Consider the following 23,217-nt stretch of genomic DNA (forward strand, 5'->3'; position numbering starts at 1 on the left):
CTCGGCCTCGTCTCAGGATGATAAGTTGGTGGTTGAAGATATCCCTCTAGTGGTGTGGGGGCTGTGCTTTGGCAAAGTGGGTAGGGTTATATCCTGCCTGATTGGCCCTGTCCGGGTGTATCATCGGATGGGGCCAGTGTCACCTGACCCCTCCTGTCTCAGCCTCCAGTATTTATGCTGCAGTAGTTTGTGTGTGTGGAGTATTTCTAGTGTCTTATCATGTGTCCTGCGTGAATTTAAGTATGCTCTCTTTAATTCTCTCTTTCTTTCTCTCTCGGAGGACCTGAGCCCTAGGACCATGCCTCAGGACTACCTGGCATGATGACTCCTTGTTGTCCCCAGTCCACCTGGCCGTGCTGCTGCTCCAGTTTCAACTGTTCTGCCTGCGGCTATGGAACCCTGACCTGTTCACTGTGATTACTATTATTTGACCATGCAGGTAATTTATGAACATTTGAACATCTTGGCCATGTTCTGTTATAATCTCCACCCCGCACAGCCAGAAGCGGACTGGCCACCCCTCATAGCCTGGTTCCTCTCTAGGTTTCTTCCTAGGTTTTGGCCTTTCTAGGGAGTTTTTCCTGGCCACCGTGCTTCTACACCTGTATTGCTTGCTGTTTAGGGTTTTAGGCTGGGTTTCTGTACAGCACTTATAGATATCAGCTGATGTAAGAAGGGCTATTCAATACATTTGGTTTGATTCGATTTAAAACGGAACCCCGCTCTCAAAATCCAGCTTCCTCAGCTGGCCCAGTTGTGTGCCAGAACTGTTCCGCCCTGAACAATAGCCAAGCTTGGGGAAGGAAGGGGACATGTTCTTGTTGACTTTCTCTGCTGAGATAGCAACAGGCAGAACCACTATTCCACCTCCAAAATAGAACACACGGAAGAGAAAAGTCTCCTTATCAGATAGGCTAGTGACTGCATCTAAAATGGCACCCTATTCATAACTTTTGACCTAGAACTCTGGTCAAAAGTAGTGCACAATAGGGAATAGTGTGCCATTTGGGAAGCACACAGTTTGTGGAAGAGAGCAGCGTCAGGCGGGTAAGAACACTTAGGAGAGACTAATGGCCTGCTCTCTCCTTCTCTCTCCCTGGTCATGTTTACATGAAGGATGTAGTCAGCAGCACTAAGCTATGCCAAGCCTTTGTCTATAGCACACAGATATACTACTGCGATTAGGAACATTGACTAGGTCCAACCATACACATTGTCTGTCTGGATTTGTTCTTTTGACATGGTGGTAGTACTAGTACCATGGGCCATTCAAACCTAAATGATGCATTCAGACCAGTGCCTGGCTCCGACAACACTATAGCTGCACCCAAATGCCCCCCTATTGCCTATACAGTGAACTACTTTGACCAGAGGCCATATGGTTCTGCACTGTATAGGGAAATAGGTGACATTTGGGACACAGATTATGGTAGTTACATATACAACAGAAGAGGGCCCCATTCATTTTATGAAATAGCAAAACTTCAAGATATCATAATAATAATAATCTTGAGCTCATTGGATTGTTTGTTATAGCCTCAATTTGGTAGCGTGATGTCCACTGTTGTCTAGAGCTGCTGGCTGATAGGCTAATAGAATTAAACAGCATCTGACTGTAAATAAAAGGAAATAAAGGACAGGGCATTGACTTGACATTATCAACTCCTCATTCCCAAAGACACAGACAGGCAGATGTTGTTCTGAGTTAGGCTACCACTTGCAAGTTGCCATAATGTTTAGCCTACTGCTGCTTGAAATTATCGACATTTGATAACTATCGCCCCACCCCTCTATTAGTATCTTTCTATTGAAGATTTTGGTTAAAGAAACTGTCCTGTGAAAATCTCACTTTAAAAAAATGTATACTCTGTTAACACATACCCGAATGTTGTTGACTCATCCCATACGCATGTGGCCAAAGCATGAATTCGAGAAAAAAAAAAAACTTAAAGTTCCCCACCTCAAATGTGTATCTCAAAAAGAGAGATTCTAAAAAAGCTTGCTATTTCCTAAAAGGATGATGTCATCCTCCTGAGGAGGATGCAGTCTGATTAGCAGTCCACTTGCACAAATATTTTCAATGACCGATATACACCCTAACCATTCTATTGTTGGGGTACACCAACACCATTCCAACACAGAAAAGCAAATTTCTAAACATAGTTAATTGCAATATTTTGGAAGGAAAACAATTTTACTCACATTGTTATTTATTGTAGGTTCATATTTCATAGAAATCAGGAAACACTGGACAGTTACTTTAAAGAAGCCCTGGATGTGGATTAAGCTACAGGAAACACTGACATAGGTTACACATTGTGTGGCGTCATGCCCGAAGCTTGTCCTCTGTTGCTCAGCTGCCATTATGGTCAGGTAGCCACACTTCTCTCTATTAGGCCGAGCCTATATCCTCAACATGATTGCGTGATTCTTATCTGGGCCTGAAATTCCCCATGGATAGTGTGCGTGTCAGGGCACACAAATCCCACTTTCCAGAGTGCAGTTCCTAGCCTACTCCCTCCTCCTTGGCAAACTGAAGCCACTGAAGGTGTACACTGTGTGCAGCACAAAAAAAAAAAATTCAGGGAACAATACCTCTACTTTCTAAATAAAATGTGCATTTACAGTTCCCTAGCTAAAGCACAGCACTCAAGTCATGTCTTTAGACTGTCACAATTAACGTATTTTTGCTAGATACTACAGTTGTGATATTAGCCTATAGTTTTACATGAATTAACCGACAATGTTTTCTTAATTCATCAACAACCAATAAGATGAAACGCTAGGCCTAACATCTCATTTAAAACATTACATTATTACACAGCATGTGGCTGTTGTTTCTCAGCAGCACACACGCCTCTCCAACCTCTGCTATTGGCACAGCAGCACAGTGACACGATGACAGTCTGTACTCCCATAGCAGTTGCTGTACTGGGGGACAATGGAAACAGGAAACCTGGTAACGGCATTGAACACAATAGAGGAAATGGGTTCATGAGATGGAACTGCAATGTTTCACTCACAAGTCACAATGCCATGAAGCTTTCATCATTTTCAGAGCTACTGCAAAACCAGCATCATTCAACCATCTACTCATTTCCACTCAAGAGCATATCAAAAAAGGCCTTGGAACATGCCATGCAACAAAGGGGATTGTGGCTTTAAACTCAGGACCCTTTGAGAATATAGTATTGCAATTCCATGATAAGAGTGATTCTGGGACTTGAGCTGTGTTTGAATACTCATACTAACTGCACTAACTGTACTATTTGTGACGTGGATTGAGTACATGGTATGCTTATTGATCATAGTATGTCAAAAGTTCCCGGATGTCATACTAAATTAGTCAAAATATGAAGTATACACGCAGGCTTCACATTGTTTTTAGATTTGAAATTGGTGGAAAATATGCAGCCGAAGTACAACAAGAGTAGATATAATTACTTAAAGCAATGAATTTGTGACAAATGTTAAGAAAATATTGAGTAATGTAATGACGTTATGTTGGCTTACAATTGGTTTGCTACGTCGTCTTTACGAACCACATAACATATCATTACAGCAGTATGTACCGTTTGCTAGCTAGCTACCTAACGGTAATGTTAGTTGGCTACTTATACATCAAACTTGCCAGTATATTAACTATAGGCTAACTAACTACTTAACGTTTATTGACTTGATTATTCCCATCATTCTTAGCTTAGCGAAATGGTATAGTCTTTGTGCGTTCTCAATGGACATTCGGGTGCTTTCGTAAATTCATTCTAGCTATCTACTCCGATTTCAGAGCACTCGTCTGAGAGTACAAGAGCGCAGAATAATTAATTTACGAGCGCTCAACACCCGTTGAATATGGCTGGGGTCAGTAAACTTTGCCAAAAATAATTATTAAATGGTTGCAAGCAGCACAGTTACAGTCATCAACACTCTGGATAACATGAAAACTGCTTAACTAGCTCTGCTAGGGCGAGTAACATGATCAGAGTGTTCCCATTGTGTTCTCATTGTGTCCCTCCTGATTCCTGCTTACAAGCAAAAATTAAAGCAGGAAGCACCAGTGACTCAGTCTATAAAAATGCTAAACCACAGGCTGGAATATGTTCCGGGATTCTTCCTATGGCATTGAGGAGTACACCACATCAGTCATTGGCTTAATCAATAAGTGCATCATTGACGTCGTCCCCACAGTGACTGTACGTACATACCCAAACCAGAAGCCATGGATTACAGGCAACATTCACACTGAACTAAAGGGCAGAGCTGCCGACGAACCATCAACCAGGCAAAGTGTCAATACAGGAATAAGATCGAATCGTACTACACTGGCGCCGACGCTTGTCGGATGTGGCAGGGCTTGCAAACTATTACAGACTACATGGGGAAGCACAGCCGAGAGCTGCCCAGTGACACAAGCCTACCAGACAAGCTAAATAACTTATATGCTCGCTTTGAGGCAAGTAACACTGAAACATACATGAGAGCATCAGCTGTTCTGGACAACCGTGTAATCACGCTCTCTGCAGTTGATGTGAGTAAGACCTTTAAACAGGTCAACATTCACAAGGCCGCAGGGTGACGGATTACCAGGACATGTACTCCGAGCATGCGCTGACCAACTAGCAAGTGTCTTCACTGACATTTTCAACCTCTCCCTGTCCGTAATACCAACATGTTTTAAGCAGACCACCATAGTGCCTGTGCCCAAGAACACTAAGGTAACCTGCCTAAATGACTACTTGCTTTGAAAGGCTGGTCATGGCTCACAACACCATTATCCCAGAAACCCTAGACCCACTCCAATTTGCATACCGCCCCAACTAATCCACAGATGATGCAATCTCTATTGCACTCCACACTGCCCTTTCCCACATGAACAAAAGGAACACTTAAGTGAGAATGCTATTAACCTCTTAGATCTCTAGGGGCGCTATTTCATTTTTGGATAAAAAACGTTCCCGTTTTAAGCGCGATATTTTGTCACGAAAAGATGCTCGACTATGCATATTCTTGACAGTTTTGGAAAGAAAACACTCTGAAGTTTCAGAATCTGCAAAGATTTTGTATGTAAGTGCCCCAGAACTCATTCTACAGGCGAAACCAAGATGATGCATCAACCAGGAATTAGCAGAATTTCTGAAGCTCTGTTTTCCATTGTCTCCTTATATGGCTGTGATTGCGCAAGGAATGAGCCTACACTTTCTGTCGTTCGCCCAAGGTCTTAGCAGCATTGTGACGTATTTGTAGGCATATCATTGGAAGATTGACCATAAGAGACTACATTTTCCAAGTGTCCGCCTGGTGTCCTGCGTCGAATTCGGTGCGCAATTGCCAGCTGCTTCTACTTTAGCATTTGATTCAGGGGAGAAAGCATGTGTCCAAGAACGATGTATCAATGAAGAGATATGTGAAAAACACCTTGATGATTGATTCTAAACAACGTTTGCCATGTTTTCAGTCGATATTATGGAGTTAATTTGGAAAAAAGTTCGCGTTTTGAGGACTGGATTTTCGTTTTTTTTTTGGTAGCCAAATGTGATGTATAAAACGGAGCTATTTCTAATACACAAAGAATCTTTTTGGAAAAACTGAGCATCTGCTATCCAACTGAGAGTATCCTCATTGAAAACATCAGAAGTTCTTCAAAGGTAAATGATTTTATTTGAAGGCTTTTATGTTTTTGTTGAAATGTTGCGTGCTGGATGCTAACGCTAACGCTAACGCTAAATCCTTTGTTTGCTAGCTACTGTTACACAAATTATTGTTTTCCTATGGTTGAGAAGCATATTTTGAAAATCTGAGATGACAGTTTTGTTTACAAAAGGCTAAGCTTGCGAGATGGCATATTTATTTCATTTCATTTGCGATTTTCATGAATAGTTAACGTTGCGTTATGGTAATGAGCTTGAGGCTGTAGTCACGATACCGGATCCGGGTTTGGGAGATCAGAGAGGTTAATAACTGACTACAGCTCAACACCATAGTGCCCTCAAAGCTCATCACTGAGCTAAGGACAATGGGACTAAACACCTCCCTCTGCAACTGGATCCTGGACTTCCTGACGGGCCGCCCCAAGGTGGTAAGGATAGGTAACAACTAGAGGTCGACCGATTAATCGGAATGGCCGATTAATTAGGGCGCCGATTTTTTTATTTTTTATTCTTTATTTAACTAGGCAAGTCAGTTAACCTGTTGCGACGAGCAATCCCGTATCCGGGAACGTAATTATAGCCTCAAGCTCATTACCATAACGCAACGTTAACTATTTATGAAAATCGCAAATGAAATTAGATAAAAATATTGGCTCACAAGCTTAGCCTTTGTTAAAAACCTCTTAAAGCTCCCCTGAATTATTTCAACATTTTGTTAAAAATCGCGCAACATTTCAACGTCCTGCTACTCATGCTGAAGTTTCTAAAACTGGTTAAATAATGTCTGTGACTATAACAGAACGTGAACAGCAAGCGAAATCCCAAGAAAAACCTGGTCACAAAAACCACAGAAAAGTATTCATCCGCCAGTCTCTAAATTGTTTATTGCAAGCAAAAATAGATAACGGTGAGGTTGCAGTTCCTACAACTTCCACACGATGTCGCCAGTACTGGCATTTTCATTTGTTTAAATCCTTGGTGGAATAAGAAATAGGCCTTTCCTGTCCTCCAGGAACAGGAAGAGGCTTATGGGAGAGAGACAATGCACGCTGATTTCAAGAGTAGCTGCTATTGAATACAGATCGCCCAGTGATCAATTTGATCGATTATTAACGTTTACAAATACCTAAAGTTGGGTTACAAACGTAGTTTGAAGTGTTTTGTAAAAGTTTATAGGCAACTTTTTTAATTTAAAAAAATGGCGTTGCGTTTTGGAACGGAGATTTTCCATGGATCAGACGGGCTATATAAATTGACATTTTGGGTATACATGGACGGATTTAATCGGGAAAAAGACCCAATTGTGATGTTTATGGGACATATAGGAGTGCCAACAAAGAAGCTCGTCAAAGGTAATGAATGTTTTATATTTTATTTCTGCGTTGTGTTTCGCCGGCTACGCTAATTCTTTTGTTTACGTTCCCTTCAGGTATTTCGGGGTGTTGCATGCTATCAGATAATAGCTTCTCATGCTTTCGCCGAAAAGCATTTTAAAAATCTGACATGTTGGCTAGATTCACAACGAGTGTAGCTTTAATTGAGTACCCTGCATGTGTGTTTTAATGGAAGTTTGAGTTTTATCGAGTACGATTAGCATTTGGCGTTGCGCATTTCCGCAGATTATTGGCCAGGAGAGACGCTAGCGTCTTAAGAGGTTAACAACACTGTCATCTCAGATTTTCAAAAAATGCTTTTCAACCATAGCTACACAAGCATTTGTGTAAGAGTATTGATAGCTAGCATAGCATTAAGCCTAGCATTCATCAGGCAACATTTTCACAAAAACAAGAAAAGCATTCAAATAAAATAATTTACCTTTGAAGAACTTCGGATGTTTTCAATGAGGAGACTCTCAGTTAGATAGCAAATGTTCAGTTTTTCCAAAAAGATTATTTGTGTAGGAGAAATCGCTCCGTTTTGTTCATCACGTTTGGCTAAGAAAAAAACCCGAAGATTCAGTCATTACAACGCAAACTTTTTTCCAAATTAACTCCATAATATCGACAGAAACATGGCAAACTTTGTTTAGAATCAATCCTCAAGGTGTTTTTCACATATCTATTTGATGATAAATCACTCGTGGCAGTTTTGTTTCTCCTCTGTTCAAAATGGAAAAATGCACGAACACCAATGCCTTTCTTAAAATGAATACACAGAAGTATATATTTTTAAACCTGCATATTTAGCTAAAAGAAATCCAGGTTAGCAGGCAATATTAACTAGGTGAAATTGTGTCACTTCTCTTGCGTCCATTGCACGCAGAGTCAGGGTATATGCAACAGTTTGGGCAGCCTGGCTCATTGCGAACTAATTTGCCAGAATTTAATGTAATTATGACATAACTTTGAAGGTTGTGCAATGTAACAAGAATATTTACACTTTGGGATGACACCCGTTCGATAAAATACCGAACGGTTCCGTATTTCACTGAAATAAATGTTTTGTTTTTGAAATGATAGTTTCCGGAATCTACTATATTAATGACCAAAGGCTCGTATTTTGTGTGTTATTATGTTATAATTAAGTCTATGATTTGATAGAGCAGTCTGACTGAGCGATGGTAGGCAGCAGCAGGCTCGTAAGCATTCATTCAAACAGCAATTTCGTGCATTTTGCCAGCAGCTCTTCGCAAGCACAGCGCTGTTTATGACTTCAAGCCTATCAGCCTAATGGCTGGTGTAACCGATGTGAAATGGCTAGCTAGTTAGGGGGGTGCGCGCTAATAGCGTTTCAAACGTCACTCGCTCTGAGACTTGGAGTAGTTATTCCTCTTGCTCTGCAAGGGCCGTGGCTTTTGTGGAGTGATGGGTAACGCTGCTTCGAGTGTGGCTGTTGTCGATGTGTTCCTGGTTTGAGCCCAGGTAGGGGCGAGGAGAGGGACGGAAGCTATACTGTTACACTGGCAATACTATAGTGCCTATAAGAACATCCAATAGTCAAAGGTATATGAAATACAAATGGTATAGAGAGAAATAGTCCTATAAATACTATATTAACTACAACCTAAAACCTCTTACCTTGGAATATTGAAGTTTCACGTTAAAAGGAACCACCAACTTTCAGATGTTCTCATGTTCTGAGCAAGGAACTTAAACGTTAGCTTTTTTACATGGCACATATTGCACTTTTACTTCTCCAACACTTAGTTTTTGCATTATTTAAACCAAATTGAACATGTTTCATTATTTGAGGCTAAATAGATTTTTATTGATGTATTATATTAAGTTAAAATAAGTCTTCATTCAGTATTGTTGTAATTGTCATTATTTCAAATAAATAAAAAGAAAAATTGGCCGATTAATCGGTATCGGCTTGTTTTGGTCCTCCAATAATCGGTATCGGTGTTGCAAAATCATAAATCGGTCGACCGCTAGTATATACTCATTAAGTATGTAGTACACAGTATGTTAGCATGGGTATACGGACACAGCTTCAGACTTTTCACCTTAAAATGCATACCAAACAAAAACCTGATTGTGCTGTTGGTGCCATCATATGCTAAACCAAACTTTTGATCTGCACTGTTCAAGTAAATGCGTTTTAGTAAAATTGTGTGGAAATTGTTGAAAGTAGTCCTTGTGCATAGAATTGTATGGTTTGTTTAACTTTGTAATCATTGGTTTTTGTTTGACAGCATCACTGTTACCGTGGAATTGCCCAGTTGGATTCTGCACTCTCGAGCTGTGTTTGAATACTCATACTAACAGCACTATGTAGTATGAGTATGCAGTATGATTACAGGTCAAAGTATGGATATATGCAAAAAAGTTCCCAGATTTCACACTACATTTGCCAAAATACAAATGTATTTATTATGCTAACCATCTAGCAAGAGGTTGCATAACAACAGCATCAACTTCTGGTCGACAGGTGAAGTGCTAGTATGCTCAACTGAAAGAATACCGTTAGTTTACAGTATACTAAAATAAACTAATAGTATATACTCATTAAGTATGTAGTATACAGTATGGGTATTCGAACACAGCTTCTGACTGACTTTACTGACAAATCCCAAAGGCAGACCCAGTTTAAATTTGCTGTTTTTCACAGGGTCCACCCAATGTCACTGACAGAGCTAAGACCATCTTCCAAACAGACCCCTATTGACCTGACTCTCATGCAGGCAGCTCTTTGATGAACTCCCTCAATGAATTGAATGATATCTCCAATCTGGTTTTATTATACAGTGCCTTCATAAAGTATTCATGTCCCTTGACTTAATTTTTTCTACAAATGATTGAAAATTAAACACAAATCTAATTAACATACAGGGCCAGTCAAAAGATTGGACACACCTCCTCAAATGAGCTCAGGTGCATCCAATTTCCTTTGATCACCCTTGAGATGTCGCTACAACTTGATTGGGGTCTACCTGTGGCCAATTCAATAGTTTGGACTTGACTTACACCGAACAAAAATATAAAATGTAACATGTAAAATGTAGGCTCCGTGAAATAAAAATTATCCCAGAAATGTTCCATATGCACGAAAAGCTTATTTCTCAAATGTTGTGCACGTTATTACCTTCCTGTTAGTGAGCATTTCTTCTTTGCCAAGATAATCCATCCACCTGACAGGTGGGGAATATCAAGAAGCTGATTAAATAGTATGATTATTACACAGGTGCAACTTGTGTTGGGGACAATAAAAGGTCACTAAAATGTGCAGTTTTGTCATACAACGCCACAGACGTCTCAAGCTGAGGGAGTGTGCAATTGGCATGCTGACTGCAAGAATGTCCACCAGAGCCGTTTCCAGAGAATTTAATGTTCATATCTTTACCATAAGCCGCCTCGATTGTCATTGTAGAGAATTTGGCAGAATGTCCAACCAGCATAACAATCGCAGACCACGTGTAACCACACCAGCTCAGGTCCTCCACCTTGGTCTGAGGGGGGAGGAATCTTTGAAATTGTTGACCGTTGCATTCATATTTTTGTTCCGTATAGAAAGAAACACCTGTCTATATAAGATCCCACAGTTGACAGTGCATGTCAGAGCAGAAACTATACCATGAAGTCCAAGGAACTGTCTAAAAGATTATTATTATGATGAGGCATATATCCGGGGAAGGGTATAAAACAATTTGAGTGTTGACAGTTTCCAAGAGCACAGTCGTCTCCACCATTGGGAAATTGGAAAAAAATATGTTACTACCCAGACTCTGCCTAGAGCTGGCAGTCAAACCAAACTGAGAAACCATTCAAGAAGAATCTTGGTCAAAACAGTGAAATACTTACAAGCCTTAAGCAACAATGCAGTTCAGAAAAAAAAAAAAAAAAAAAAAAAAAGAGAGAACAGTCTATGACTAGTGCGGCTGGAGTCTTTGACAATTTTTAAGGCCTTCCTCTGACACCGCCTGCTATAGAGGTCCTGGATGGCAGGAAGCTCAGCCCCGGTGATGTACTGGGCCGTACGCACTACACTCTGTAGTGCCTTGCGGTCGGAGGCCGAGCAGTTGCCATACTGGGCAGTGATGCAACCCGTCACAATGGTGTTGGAGTCGTGCCTGGCCGTGCAAAGCTTAAGTAGGCTACGCTGTTAGCTAGAAGAGTCCGCTGTTTCAGCCTCTGTAAGTGTCTATTGTATTACTTTGCAGCGCATACATCATTTCAGATTTTCAAAATTTATGACATCTCAAATCTAGTGCAAAGCCATAGCTAATACCGGACACTCATTCTTCTAAACTCCATTTAATGGCAAGATTTTTATATTAATTTTTGATTATACTTTTGTAATGCTTTTTGTGACATGGATCATAATTACAGTTACAGTCTACCAGGTTGCGTGATCCTTGTAATGTTACATGGAAAATACAACTAATGGGACGCAGAATTAAATGTATATCACACTCGCACAAATGCGACCAGTTATTTTTTGTATTTGCATTTTTTTTTAAATCACTAGCAAATGCAAGTGAACTGTTGGCACTTTAGAGCCCACTGAATGTCCATCTTATGTTCGCTAACATTAGCTTAAAACAATTAGTGTTTACCTTTCCACAACAACACCGAGTCGAAAAGGGATTTGTCCATGTGTTTACGTACAGCTGACAGTCAGCAAACTCAGCATTACAACAAACAGGAGGGACAGACATTGGGTAGCTACGTCAAATAATAATGTATTAATCTCCTTTAAATCTTGACACAAACTCCGTAAATGTCTGTGTGTTGCAGCTCGAGAATCAGGATGTTAGATTTACTCAGTGGATGTATTTTTTATTACAAATGGTTTAAAAAAGAATAATAATCAGGCCCTCTTCATTTCTGCATTCTTTTAACTCGGATCTCATACCTGCGTACATGGACAGAGAATTGCGTAGTTGATACACAAAATGTGTGCATGTTGGCAGGTCTGCTGTATTGACGCTGTGCCTGTTTTATGGTTCGTCGGAGGGCATTGCTGGATTTCTTATAAGCTTCCGGGTTAGAGTCCCGCTCCTTTAAAGCGTCAGCTCTACCTTTTAGCCTGTAATCCATGGCTTCTGGTTGGGGTATGTACGTACGGTCACTGTGGGGACAACGTCCTCGATGCACTTATTGATAAAGCCAGTGACTGATGTAGTGTACTCCTCAATGCCATTGGAAAAATACAGGAAAATATTCCAATTTGTGCTAGCAAAACAGTCCTGTAGTTTAGCATGTGCTTCATCTGACCACTTTTTTACAGACACTGTCACTTCCTATGGGGATGCTTTTCCCACAGCAGGGACAGAGACTGGTAAGGATAAAGGGAACAAAATGAATGGAACCAAATGCAGGCAAATCCTCGATGAGAACCTGCTTCAGAATGCAAACAACCTTAGACTGGGGCAAAGATTGAAGAGGACAATGACCCCAAGCTTACAGCCAATGGATTCAGAACTAGAATTTATAAGTCCTTGAGTGGCTGAGCCAAAACCCAGACTTGAATCCCATTGAAAATTTCTAAAAACATGTTTTCACTTATCCATTATGGGGTAGCGTGTAGATGGTTAAGAAACACAAATGTAATACATTTTGAATTCAGGCTGTAACAACAAAATGTGGAATAAGTCAAGGGGTATTAATCATTTCTGAAGGCACTGTATGTCCCATCTTTAGTCCACAAATAGAGAATAAGACAAGTGGCAAAACAGAAATCAAGGACTGCTGACAAATGTGATTAACGTATATCAAAACATGGATGACGTCTCGATTTCTTTGCAGAATAGAATAGATATGGACCATCCTAAACCACTGATTACAATCGGTATGCAACCATATTGTTTTGACATAACTTGTACTGTTTGCCACACATTTCAGCACAGTAAATTAATTTCAAGCGTTGTAATACAATAAAATATGATATTATATAATGGCTAGCTACAACTGTACGCTTCCAATCTGTCCAATGATGGGAGTAGAAACAAGCCAAGGCATGTTAGCTACTCTGCATCAACAGAAAAAGTCGCGAGCTCGCTTCGGTAGCTTTGGTTTAGCTGTAGCATCAAGCTACTGTATAGCCTAGCTAGCTAGCCGACTAAAATGTCTAATTTCGACTTACCACTAACAATCCGCAAGTGTTTCAGACGTGTCAGGACATCTTTTTTTGGATCCAACACTTTCTGTGTAGATTTTTTGACGTCCCCATGAGGCTTTTTGGAAAACATTCCGAAAGCAGGAGACGAAATAATTTGTAGGGAGCAAGCCCCTTCTAATCTTCTTCAAACGATAGCTAACCACAAGTGAGCTGTGGAACCGTTGTCATTTGATGTAACGTTACTGCGACCTAACAGTCTTATGGACGATAAAATGTATATAAATAGATAAAATTAGTTGAGAGGTGTGCATTTTCCAGAAGAAAAGCGTATGTAAAATGTTGCTACCCTCTCCGTAACCCAACCAACACACCTCTCCGCAAAATCTCAAAACATGGCGGAGTTTGAGATATGAAAAACAAGGTAATGGAAATCAGAGCAATTCAACTACGTAATAGGGTAGTAAAATAATGTAGTGGCTGGTTTGATTCATTAAAACATTGTACATGACATTCAGAACCTAATAAATGGCATAATGTTGCCCAAGCAAGAAAGCAATCTGTAATTGTAATTTCAAAGACCACTCAATTAAAATGTTAAGTTTCACATTATATGGAAAAGTGAATCGATGGCTTTTTCTCCAAGTGTTTATCATGTTGATCTGTCAGATTTCTGTCTGTGTTCTGTCTAACAAGAGGCAGAGATAGATCTATGTCTCAGAGAGAGATACATTATATATTTCACTTGCTTTGGCAATGTTAACATGTTTCCCATGCCAATAAAGCCCTTGAATTTAATTGAATTCAGAGAGAGTTGTTGATTTCATATTTTTATGTGTATCATTCCGCTTTGACAACATTGATCGTCATTCGTGCCATTAAAGCATATTGAATTTGATAGAGAAAGAGTGACCAAAGTGGTGCCAAAAGCTTGACAGTGGAGGCAACAGTAATTAGGAGGTAAGGGAGTGGATGGAAGAGGGTCCCTGACTCCCTTTCTCCAAATGCACTGATTTGATTGGAACTGGACAGGTAACAGCACATTACTGAAGCCATGCAACACATTGCTTTCCCTGTTCTGTGATTTCAGTGGTGATCTGAAAGCTAATTTAGCAAAGTGAAAGTAGTGTAACTAGATATTTACTTACATCAGGTTTCGCGTAGGCTTGAATTATCAAAAAAATTCGAGACAATTTTCTCATCTAAACTTTTCTTGATTTGATTTGTATGGTCTAACGAGGTGCGCTGCTTTGTCAAACCCTGCGGAGCGTAGTTTGATTTCTCCCTTTTTGTTCGATTACTTAATGGTGAAGTTGTTGTAAAAAAAACTACAATTCCCTAGCATCGCAGTATACGTCGATTACTTTAGGGGGAAATCGTTTTAAAGAAACTACAATTCCCTAGCATCGAAATCTCCGTCAACCACAGCGACCGTAAAAATAATATGATCATGTCATATTCTTTGTTGTTTAATTAGTTAAAACCTGCATTTCCCCCTAGCAGGGATTTTTTTTGCATGTTCCAGTGCAACAACAAAAAAGTGTCACCTTTTTGGGCCCTCACCAGTTTGCATCAATTTGATGAGATGGGTTCGGGTCCTCTTAACTGTATCATGTCACGTGTGTGTCTGTAGGTGTAAATATAACTAGAGTGAGCTCCAAAAGTATTGGGAAGGTGATACATTTTTTGTTGTTTTGACTTTGGATTCAAATCATCACTTTGGATTCAAATCAAATCAAATGTATTTATATAACCCTTTTACATCAGCTGATATATCAAAGTGCTGTACCCAGCCTAGAACCCCAAACAGCAAGCAATGCAGGTGTAGAAGCACGGTGGCTAGGAAAAACTCCCTAGAAAGGCCAAAACCTAGGAAGAAACCTAGAGAGGAACCAGGCTATGAGGGGTGGCCAGTCCTCTTCTGGCTGTGCCGGGTGGAGATTATAACAGAACATGGCCAAGATGTTCAAATCTTAATAAATGACCAGCATGGTCAAATAATAATAATCACAGTAGTTGTCGAGGGTGCAACAAGTCAGCACCTCAGGAGTAAATGTCAGTTGGCTTTTCATAGCCGATCATTGAGAGTATCTCTACCGCTCCTGCTGTCTCTAGAGAGTTGAAAACAGCAGGTCTGGGACAGGTAGCACGTCCGGTGAACAGGTCAGGGTTCAGCAGCAGCACGCCCAGGTGGACTGGGGACAACAAGGAGTCATCAAGCCAGGTGGTCCTGAGGCATGGTCCTAGGGCTCAGGTCCTCCGAGAGAGAGAAAGAAAGAGTGAATTAGAGAGAGCATACTTAAATTCACACAGGACACTGGATAAGACAGGAGAAATACTCCAGATATAACAGACTGACCCTATCCCCCGACACACAAACTACTGCAGCATAAATACTGGAGGCTGAGACAGGAGGGGTTACAATTTAACATTATACAATGAGGTGCTGACTGTCAGATTTAATTTGATGGTATGATCATCCATATCAGGTGAACAGTCTAGAAATTACAGCACTTTTTGTACATAGTCCCCCCATTTTAAGGGACCAAAGGCATTGGGACAAATTCACTTGTGTATTAAAGTAGTCCAAATGTTTGTATTTGATCCCATATTCCTAGCATGCAATGATTGCATCAAGCTTGGGAATTTACGAGCTTGTTGGATGCATTTGCTGTTTGTTTTGGTTATGTTTCAGATAATTTTGTGCCCAACAGAAATCAATGGTAAATCATGTATTGTGTCATTTTGGAGTCACTTTTATTGTAAATAAGAATTGAATGTTTATAAACACTTCTACATTAATGTTGACTCATGAATGATGAGAATGTTAGATGAACAAACATACATGCTAACCTCTCACCATTACAATAACTGGAGGTTAGCATTTCATTGGGGGGGGGGTGTTATGATATTTCTCCTCATCATTATTCACGATTCATTCAGGACTATCCGTAACTAAATTAAAGCTGAAAGTCTGCACTTTAACCTCATAGTCATTGTAGAATTTAAAATCCAAAGTGCTGGAGTACAGAGCTAAAACAACAACAAAAATGGTCACTGTTCCAATACTTTTGGAGCTCACTGTATGTTCCAATACCATTTTTAGTGGGCAAGATAAAAACAGATATGGAGAAAATGAATTTCCAGACTCTGATTTTCTACAGGTTTGCCTTAACAGTAGCTCAAAGCCATAGGATAAATGTACAATATAAATGGACCAACACTGTTAGATCTATAGAAAGTTACAGTATATCAGCCTCCAATGTACTGTAACCTTGCCAAATATCCATTCATCTCTCTTGCCATACCTGTCTCTGCCAGTTCTACTTCTTGTATTTTTTAATCACCTATTATATTACTGGTAGGGTACCTGAAATGACTGTCTATATCTTTAAGCTGGCTAAATGTCTTACACCTTCCAATGTAGTATTAATTTGTTTCTTGCTGTCTGTCTTAATGACACTCATACTGCACTTCCAGATGCTGTGTGTTGCATAGAGCAGAACCAACATGTGTCTTAAAGATGTAGTCCGGGATCTTAAGTGGATGACGTAACATACAATTGTGCACAATTTTCAGGGACCTGTTGGGTTCATGAGAACTACTTTTAAAACTACTGGCTCAAATTATAGAAAAGCTCTGGAGCATCATTTTAATGTACAAAATAAAGTGGGCCTGCATGTTTTAACCTTTAAATTGAGCAGGTTTTACTAAAGATATGCTCCTAAACCATAGAGAGCTGGAGTAGTAGCTGGAGTAGTTTGGAGATTCAAATAGATAAAGGTTCTAGCAATACCATCACCATCTACCACAGCCAGTTTCTTCTACCTAAACAGCCAAGTGTTATTATTCATATGACTTGGGTTAGAAAGCTTTTTTACCTGCCCAAACTCTACTGCCAAGAATGTGAATTGTAGGGCACCAATGTGAATGTTGGTGTGAAAAGAATGAAGTGTTTTGTTCTTAAAACTGAATTGGAAGGGATATGTTTGGGAGCAAGATTTCAGCATGTAGTCAGTAGTCTGTTCTTGCCCTAAAGCCTTTTGGGATAAAGTATCAATATGAATGTGTGGTATTAAAGTATTTCTATTCCATCATAACTGCCTGGTTGCACATTGTAAACATTAGAACAGTTGGCTAAACAAAACAAACATGGTGACATAATACATAGCTGTGAATATGTCCTTACATGCGTTTTTGAAAATGGCAATAAAACCTGAATAAAAAACATTGACAGTTCAACATCTGACAGATGTGAGAGTGACAGCTACCGGGGGTGTCGCTGTTTCCTTTCCAACCCGTACCGCAGCTGATGATTCGTGGCTGTCGTGTTTTGGTCTCTGCTAACGCCGGAGTCTGAAGATGACAGCGAGAAAGTCTGGGTCACGACTCGAGACCGAGATAGAACGGTGCCGTTCGGAAGGGCAATGGGACAAGATACCAGAGCTTGTACGGCAGCTGTCTGCTAAACTAATATCCAACGGTAAGAAATATGCCTGCGATTCGTGATTTACTTTTGCTCTGCGGTTCATTCAGCGTTTTGGGGCCTGGACAGGGAGCAGAATCCAAGGGCTTTCTTAACCACGTCAACGTGAATGCAATTTCCATTGCGAGTCGGTTCCAGCTAGCCAGCCATTTCTAGGTCATCTGTAAAAACGAAATAATTATCTTTAAACACCGTAATGGTTTATAACTATTTAGCGAAAACACCAAAGCTCATTTGAGTGTGCATACGCGCTCACTTCCTATTTCTTGTTTTGACAGTTTTCTGTAATTTAAGCCAGGGCTAGCCAGCCTAGCTACCACCGTGTGCCTAGCTAAACTTGTTTTGGGCAGAGAGTATTCCCGGCGCTATGCATACTGGTTGAACGTTTTCACCCAGGAAAATGTTCTAAAATATTTTACTGAGCTAGCTTAACGTTAGTTGTCTTACCAGTTGCATAAGGTAGGCTCCATAAACATAGTTTAAGAATCTAACGTTACTTGTACTCCTGGCTGCATATCAATAACATCGGGCGACTAACTACTTAATGAAATGAACAAAAACTCTATTTAAATCTTTGAGCAGTGAGTATCCCTCAAGGAGGTGAGAAATATTTGCGGTCTTTGCAGATTTGGGTTCCGTTGGTGTTTGTTGGTCGTCACTAGTTACCACAGCCACAAAGTCATGAACCTGCCTATTCCTAAAATGTATCATCTTAAAATATAATTTGAAACCTTAACCACACTGCTAACCTTATGCATAACCCTAACCCAAAACGAAGACTAAAAAGCACGTTTCTGTTTTCATAGATTTTACGAAATAGACCATTTTTACTTTGTGGCTGTGGTAACTAGTGGAAAACCTGTAAGCAAGAAGTCACTGAGATGGTATGATGATGTCATATTGCTGACTTCACCTTGAAATATCTTATTTTGGAATTAATGTATGTTTGTTGATGTAAACTGACAGGCATACATACATACCTATGTCAATCAGACCAGAGGGTCACACTGTCCTGTCATGCAAAATGGGCCAGTTAAACTCGTAACAAACTGGATTAGCCAACAAGTCCCCTTAAAAGCGTGGCATTGAGGGGTTGAATAACACTCATACTACTAATCTTGTACAAACCTAGGCCTATAATCTTCTTCTAGTCTTACAAACATTGCACAACACCAGGCTTCTCAATGTGTAGTGAGTTGTCTTTTTGCATCAAGGAGAATGAGAGAGTTGGCCTGCCCAGTTCCAACTAGCAGTTTTGGTCCTCCCTATTTAGAGCTCGCCAACTTGTAGTCCTAATAACCGAAAGTTAGTTACTTCTGGTTCGTTTAGCCATTCCTATGGGAAAATAACAGGGTTTTAGGATCAACGGCGAAAATAAGGTCTGAGGTTAACACAGGCTTAAGAGATCTTATACGTTTTGTTCTTTGCTATAGTATCAGTCAGTTAACATGATATTCATGAATAATGAAGCCTTTATGTGCTTTGTTTTTTAAATTTGATTACATACAATAAATGCTTCATAATTCACAAAAAGTGAGGTTTGCTGATGAAAATGATCTCGTAGAACAAAACGTGTAAGATCTCCTAAACCTAGGTTCAACACAGACCTTATTTTCGGCATTTATCCCAAAACCGTACAAAAACTGCATTAATTTCCTGTTTGGCTTTGTCCAACGAACCATGGCGAAGTTAGGGCCTACAAAAAGACGCCATTACTATTGCTCTCTCTTTGCTCTTATCCCTGAGTCATTCCACCTCCAAAAAGGACAAGCGAGAGGATTTTGACACCCACCATCTCAAGTCGTTTCTGTAGTTAGAAACGGATAAGATTAGCATTCCTGAAACATATTATTTTGTTGAAATATAATTTGATCTCTAAGAAATGAAACTAATTGATTGCCCCCAAATTGGCCATTTTAATATATAGGATTCATATAATCTTCAATAAGTATAGTACCTAACATCCAATTTGGACCATAATTCCTCCTAATAATGAAGTAGCCTAGTGGTTAGAGCGTTGGGCCCGTAACCGAAAGGTTGCTGGATTGAATCCCTTGGCTGACAAGGTAAAAATCTGGCGTTCTGCCCCTGAGCAATGCGGTTAACCCACTGTTCCCCTGACGCCGAAGACATGGATGTCTATTTATAAGGCAGCCCCTCGTACCTCTCTGATTCAGAGGGGTTGGGTTAAATGCGGAAGACCCATATCAATTGAAGGCATTCAGTTGTACAGCTGACTAGGTACCCCCCTTTCCCCGTAAGACATGAGGAATTCAATAAAATTATCAAAACCCACTGACCCCCACGACAATCCTACACCAAGAACTTATATACAGTTTCCGTTTTCTATGTCTGACAAGTAGTATGGAGATGCTGCTTGTAGTATTGCTTCTTCATTTTTTTTGTAATTTATTCCCTGTGAATCTAGTGATGGGTTTTTCCCCTGTTCAGAGAAATTAGCCATTGAAGTCGCTTGCACTATTTACCATAGTGTGAAAGTACTGCATTATGCCCACTAGATGCCACTGTTCATGCTACTGCCACCACATCCATTTTACTGGTCTCTTATGTTTATTAAATGGAGCACACCATTTTCTTTGCAACTTTGGGTAGAAAACCAATAGCTTTTGCTGACGATGAAAATAAATTGTATGGTCATCCTCAGAATTCAAGCCAGTCCGCCCTGAAAGCAATTCAGTTTGTCCTTCTCTTAGGCTTAATTTATGTCCAGGAAACGACCCCTCTGTGTGTGGTTTATTCCGTTAAAAACAATTGGTCTGGATAAGTTAGACCATTCCTTGCATACAAGCAAACCATTAGGCTATAGCAGTTCTAATGCTACCAATGTTATGGTCTCTAATGGTCTTCAAATAGTGAAAGTCCCAAACACACACTGTATAGCAGGGATCATCAACTAGATTCAGCCGCTGGACAATTATATATATTTTTTGAGCAGATGGTTAAGGGGCCAGAACATAATTACAAAAAACGTGTAGACTCAGACTGCAAATTGAACGCAAGAAGACCAAACAGAATATTTGACTAAAACCAAATATTTTCAAACCTTGCTTACATTTGTATACAGTCACATATATCTCTGTATTATGTGTGGCAATGCTTTGGAACAGAGGTCCTAAATTAAAACCACTTGGAGCTGATTTTCTGGTGTTTTTACAACAAAACAATTGAAATAATGGTATTGGGCTGGGTTTAATGGTAAATGTCACTAATCACACTACAAATATAGCTGTTTTCTTATTGAGAATCATGTCACTGCCATACAATTAAAAACCATTGCATTATTTTATTATGGCTGTCACAACATTTTAGTCACTATCCCTTAGGTGGCTTTTAACCATTTTACTCAATGATAAGAATAAGTTTGGTCCAAATTGGATGTTGGGTACTGTATTTGTTGAATATTATGTGAAGCTATCAATTAAAAGGGACCGTTTGGGTGCAATCAATTAGCTTGATTTCTCGGAGATCAAATTAGATTTCAGAACAATCTGAGATGGTGGGTGTCATGGCTTGCTGAAGTGATGACCCCCCCCCTCCCATCAACTTTTCTGAATACTGATGCTATAGTAATGTACAGATTGTTTGAGATTCTGCATATTAGTCAGGGTTGACTGATCTGTCTTTACTGTGATATATTATTGGAACATGATGTGTGTTGTCATTCCACCTATGAATCTGGTAGTTAGCCTAGTTGGTAAGAAATCAGTGGCTTGTTCTGGGTCATATTCATTAGTGAACATCATAGAAAAACATAGCAAACTTTTTGCGCTGGAAAACAAAAACACGTTTGTTATTGGACAAGGTCAGGTAGTCCTTCCCGGTTTCAATCCATTTCCTTACATTTGGTGCCTATTGAATACAAGACCCTGTTGAACTGGGAGGGTAGTCTGTTACATGTTATGATGCATACTGGAGGTGTAGTCTAAACTGTGTTTCAGATGACCTGGGGGAGCTGCTGCTGGGGGAGGCCAAGCTCCAGCAGTACATCAAGGAGAACCCCATCAAGCAGGGGGCCAGCCCCAGGGGCCCAAGACCCAGGCTAGTGGAGGTCCACAAACACCTGACTGCTGCCCTGGACCGAGGGAACCTCAAGGTAGTTGATGTAACACAGTAGACTTCACCTATGACCATTATATTAGTATACATCATCTGTCTACTTTTCAGTCTAGTTCAGTCTTGTAATAGTGTTATAACAGTCTAGTTTAGTCTTGTAATAGTGTTATAACAGTGTAGTGCAGTCTTGTAATAGTGTTATAACAGTGTAGTGCAGTCTTGTAATAGTGTTATAACAGTGTAGTGCAGTCTTGTAATAGTGTTATAACAGTCTAGTTTAGTCTTGTAATAGTGTTATAACAGTGTAGTGCAGTCTTGTAATAGTGTTATAACTATTATTACTGTTATTAATGCTGAGCGATTAGTGCTTTTTGAAGTCTGTTTCGGTTCAATTATTAAAAAGTAATCACGGTTTTCCATTTTGGTTTCGATTATTTGGATTGAATGCTTTAACAACACAGAATAAAACAATTATTAAAAGTCCTGTGATGGTAGTGACTGCCCATTACTGCTTATCACTTATTAATCATCATTTATTCGCATAACTTGAATAAGATATTTTATTTGATGACTTTCTTATTTCATTCCAAGTCATTGTCTAATTTCTATAGAGTTCCTGCCTATGCTGCCTGACAAAATCAATATTTTAGTAATTTTTCAAAGTAAATAAGGCATACATTTATGACTGATGAATACCAACTATCAATCACTCAGATCATGTATTTTACCTCGCGAAGCAACAGCTGCTCTATATCCACGATTGCGCATTCTTCTCTCCGTCTCCGCCCCACACCAACCTAACGTAGCAGGCGTAAAACAAACAGATCAGACAAGGAGATGCATAATGGATTGTCATTGTAGTTAATTACCAGGTTTTATGCACTAAATTACCTATAATATTGGCCTGTTGGAAACTACAACTCCCTACTACATCTCACAGTTCAAGCTGTATCTGATTTATCTCTTGAGAAACTGTGCAATATGCGTGTTGAGCTCACAGAAAACAAACACCCAAAATGGAATTGATGTCGGTCAATTAGTTGTTTAAAAAACTAAAAATAACTGAAATTTCAGTTAATTGTTCAGAACTACCAGACTTATAACAGTATTCTAATACTACAAAAGGTAACACTGGTTTAATCAGTATCTGGCTTTACACTCACTGCCTTTCCAAACTGAGAGAATCCCCTTTGAATTATAGAACCTCATAACGCTGCATCACTCCCTCGTGCAGCTTCTATGCCCTCTTTTTCTCTGAAGCGTGTACATTTAGCTACACGTCTTTGTGTTCAGGAGAAAACAACACTATCTGTCTCTTCTCTTTCCTTTCATGCCCAGCCGGACTACATGCAAGAGGCCAGCATGTTAATGGCCAAGCTGTCCTACGTGGAGGGAGACTACAGTGAAGCCATCAACCAGTATGGCAAAGTGACCCTGGACGAGCTGGCGCTGGTGGGAGCCCCTGTCTACCGTCTCTCCATGATCGCCGAGGCATACGCTACCAAAGGTAAG

General features: G+C 39.9%; 2 protein-coding genes across 11 annotated transcripts in view; one reads left to right on the forward strand and one right to left on the reverse strand.

The window, feature by feature from the left end:
• The window catches only part of LOC139375083 (ral GTPase-activating protein subunit alpha-1-like), an 86,059-nt gene extending 72,525 nt beyond the window's left edge, over nt 1-13,534 (reverse strand). For all 9 annotated transcript variants that reach the window (XM_071116518.1, XM_071116517.1, XM_071116511.1 and 6 more), the window contains exon 1: nt 13,173-13,534. In XM_071116518.1, the coding sequence (XP_070972619.1) occupies nt 13,173-13,278 (106 nt within the window). In that variant the 5' untranslated portion in view covers nt 13,279-13,534. The remainder of the gene's footprint in view (nt 1-13,172) is intronic.
• A 3,916-nt stretch (nt 13,535-17,450) lies between these two features.
• The window catches only part of LOC139375085 (tetratricopeptide repeat protein 7B), a 66,682-nt gene continuing 60,915 nt past the window's right edge, over nt 17,451-23,217 (forward strand). For both annotated transcript variants that reach the window (XM_071116521.1, XM_071116522.1), the window contains exons 1-3: nt 17,451-17,628; nt 21,591-21,745; nt 23,044-23,212. In XM_071116521.1, coding sequence (XP_070972622.1) covers nt 17,508-17,628; nt 21,591-21,745; nt 23,044-23,212 — 445 coding nt within the window. In that variant the 5' untranslated portion in view covers nt 17,451-17,507. The remainder of the gene's footprint in view (nt 17,629-21,590; nt 21,746-23,043; nt 23,213-23,217) is intronic.

Source organism: Oncorhynchus clarkii, chromosome 19 (genome assembly GCF_045791955.1).
Source record: "Oncorhynchus clarkii lewisi isolate Uvic-CL-2024 chromosome 19, UVic_Ocla_1.0, whole genome shotgun sequence".
Classification (NCBI taxonomy): Eukaryota; Metazoa; Chordata; class Actinopteri; order Salmoniformes; family Salmonidae; genus Oncorhynchus; species Oncorhynchus clarkii.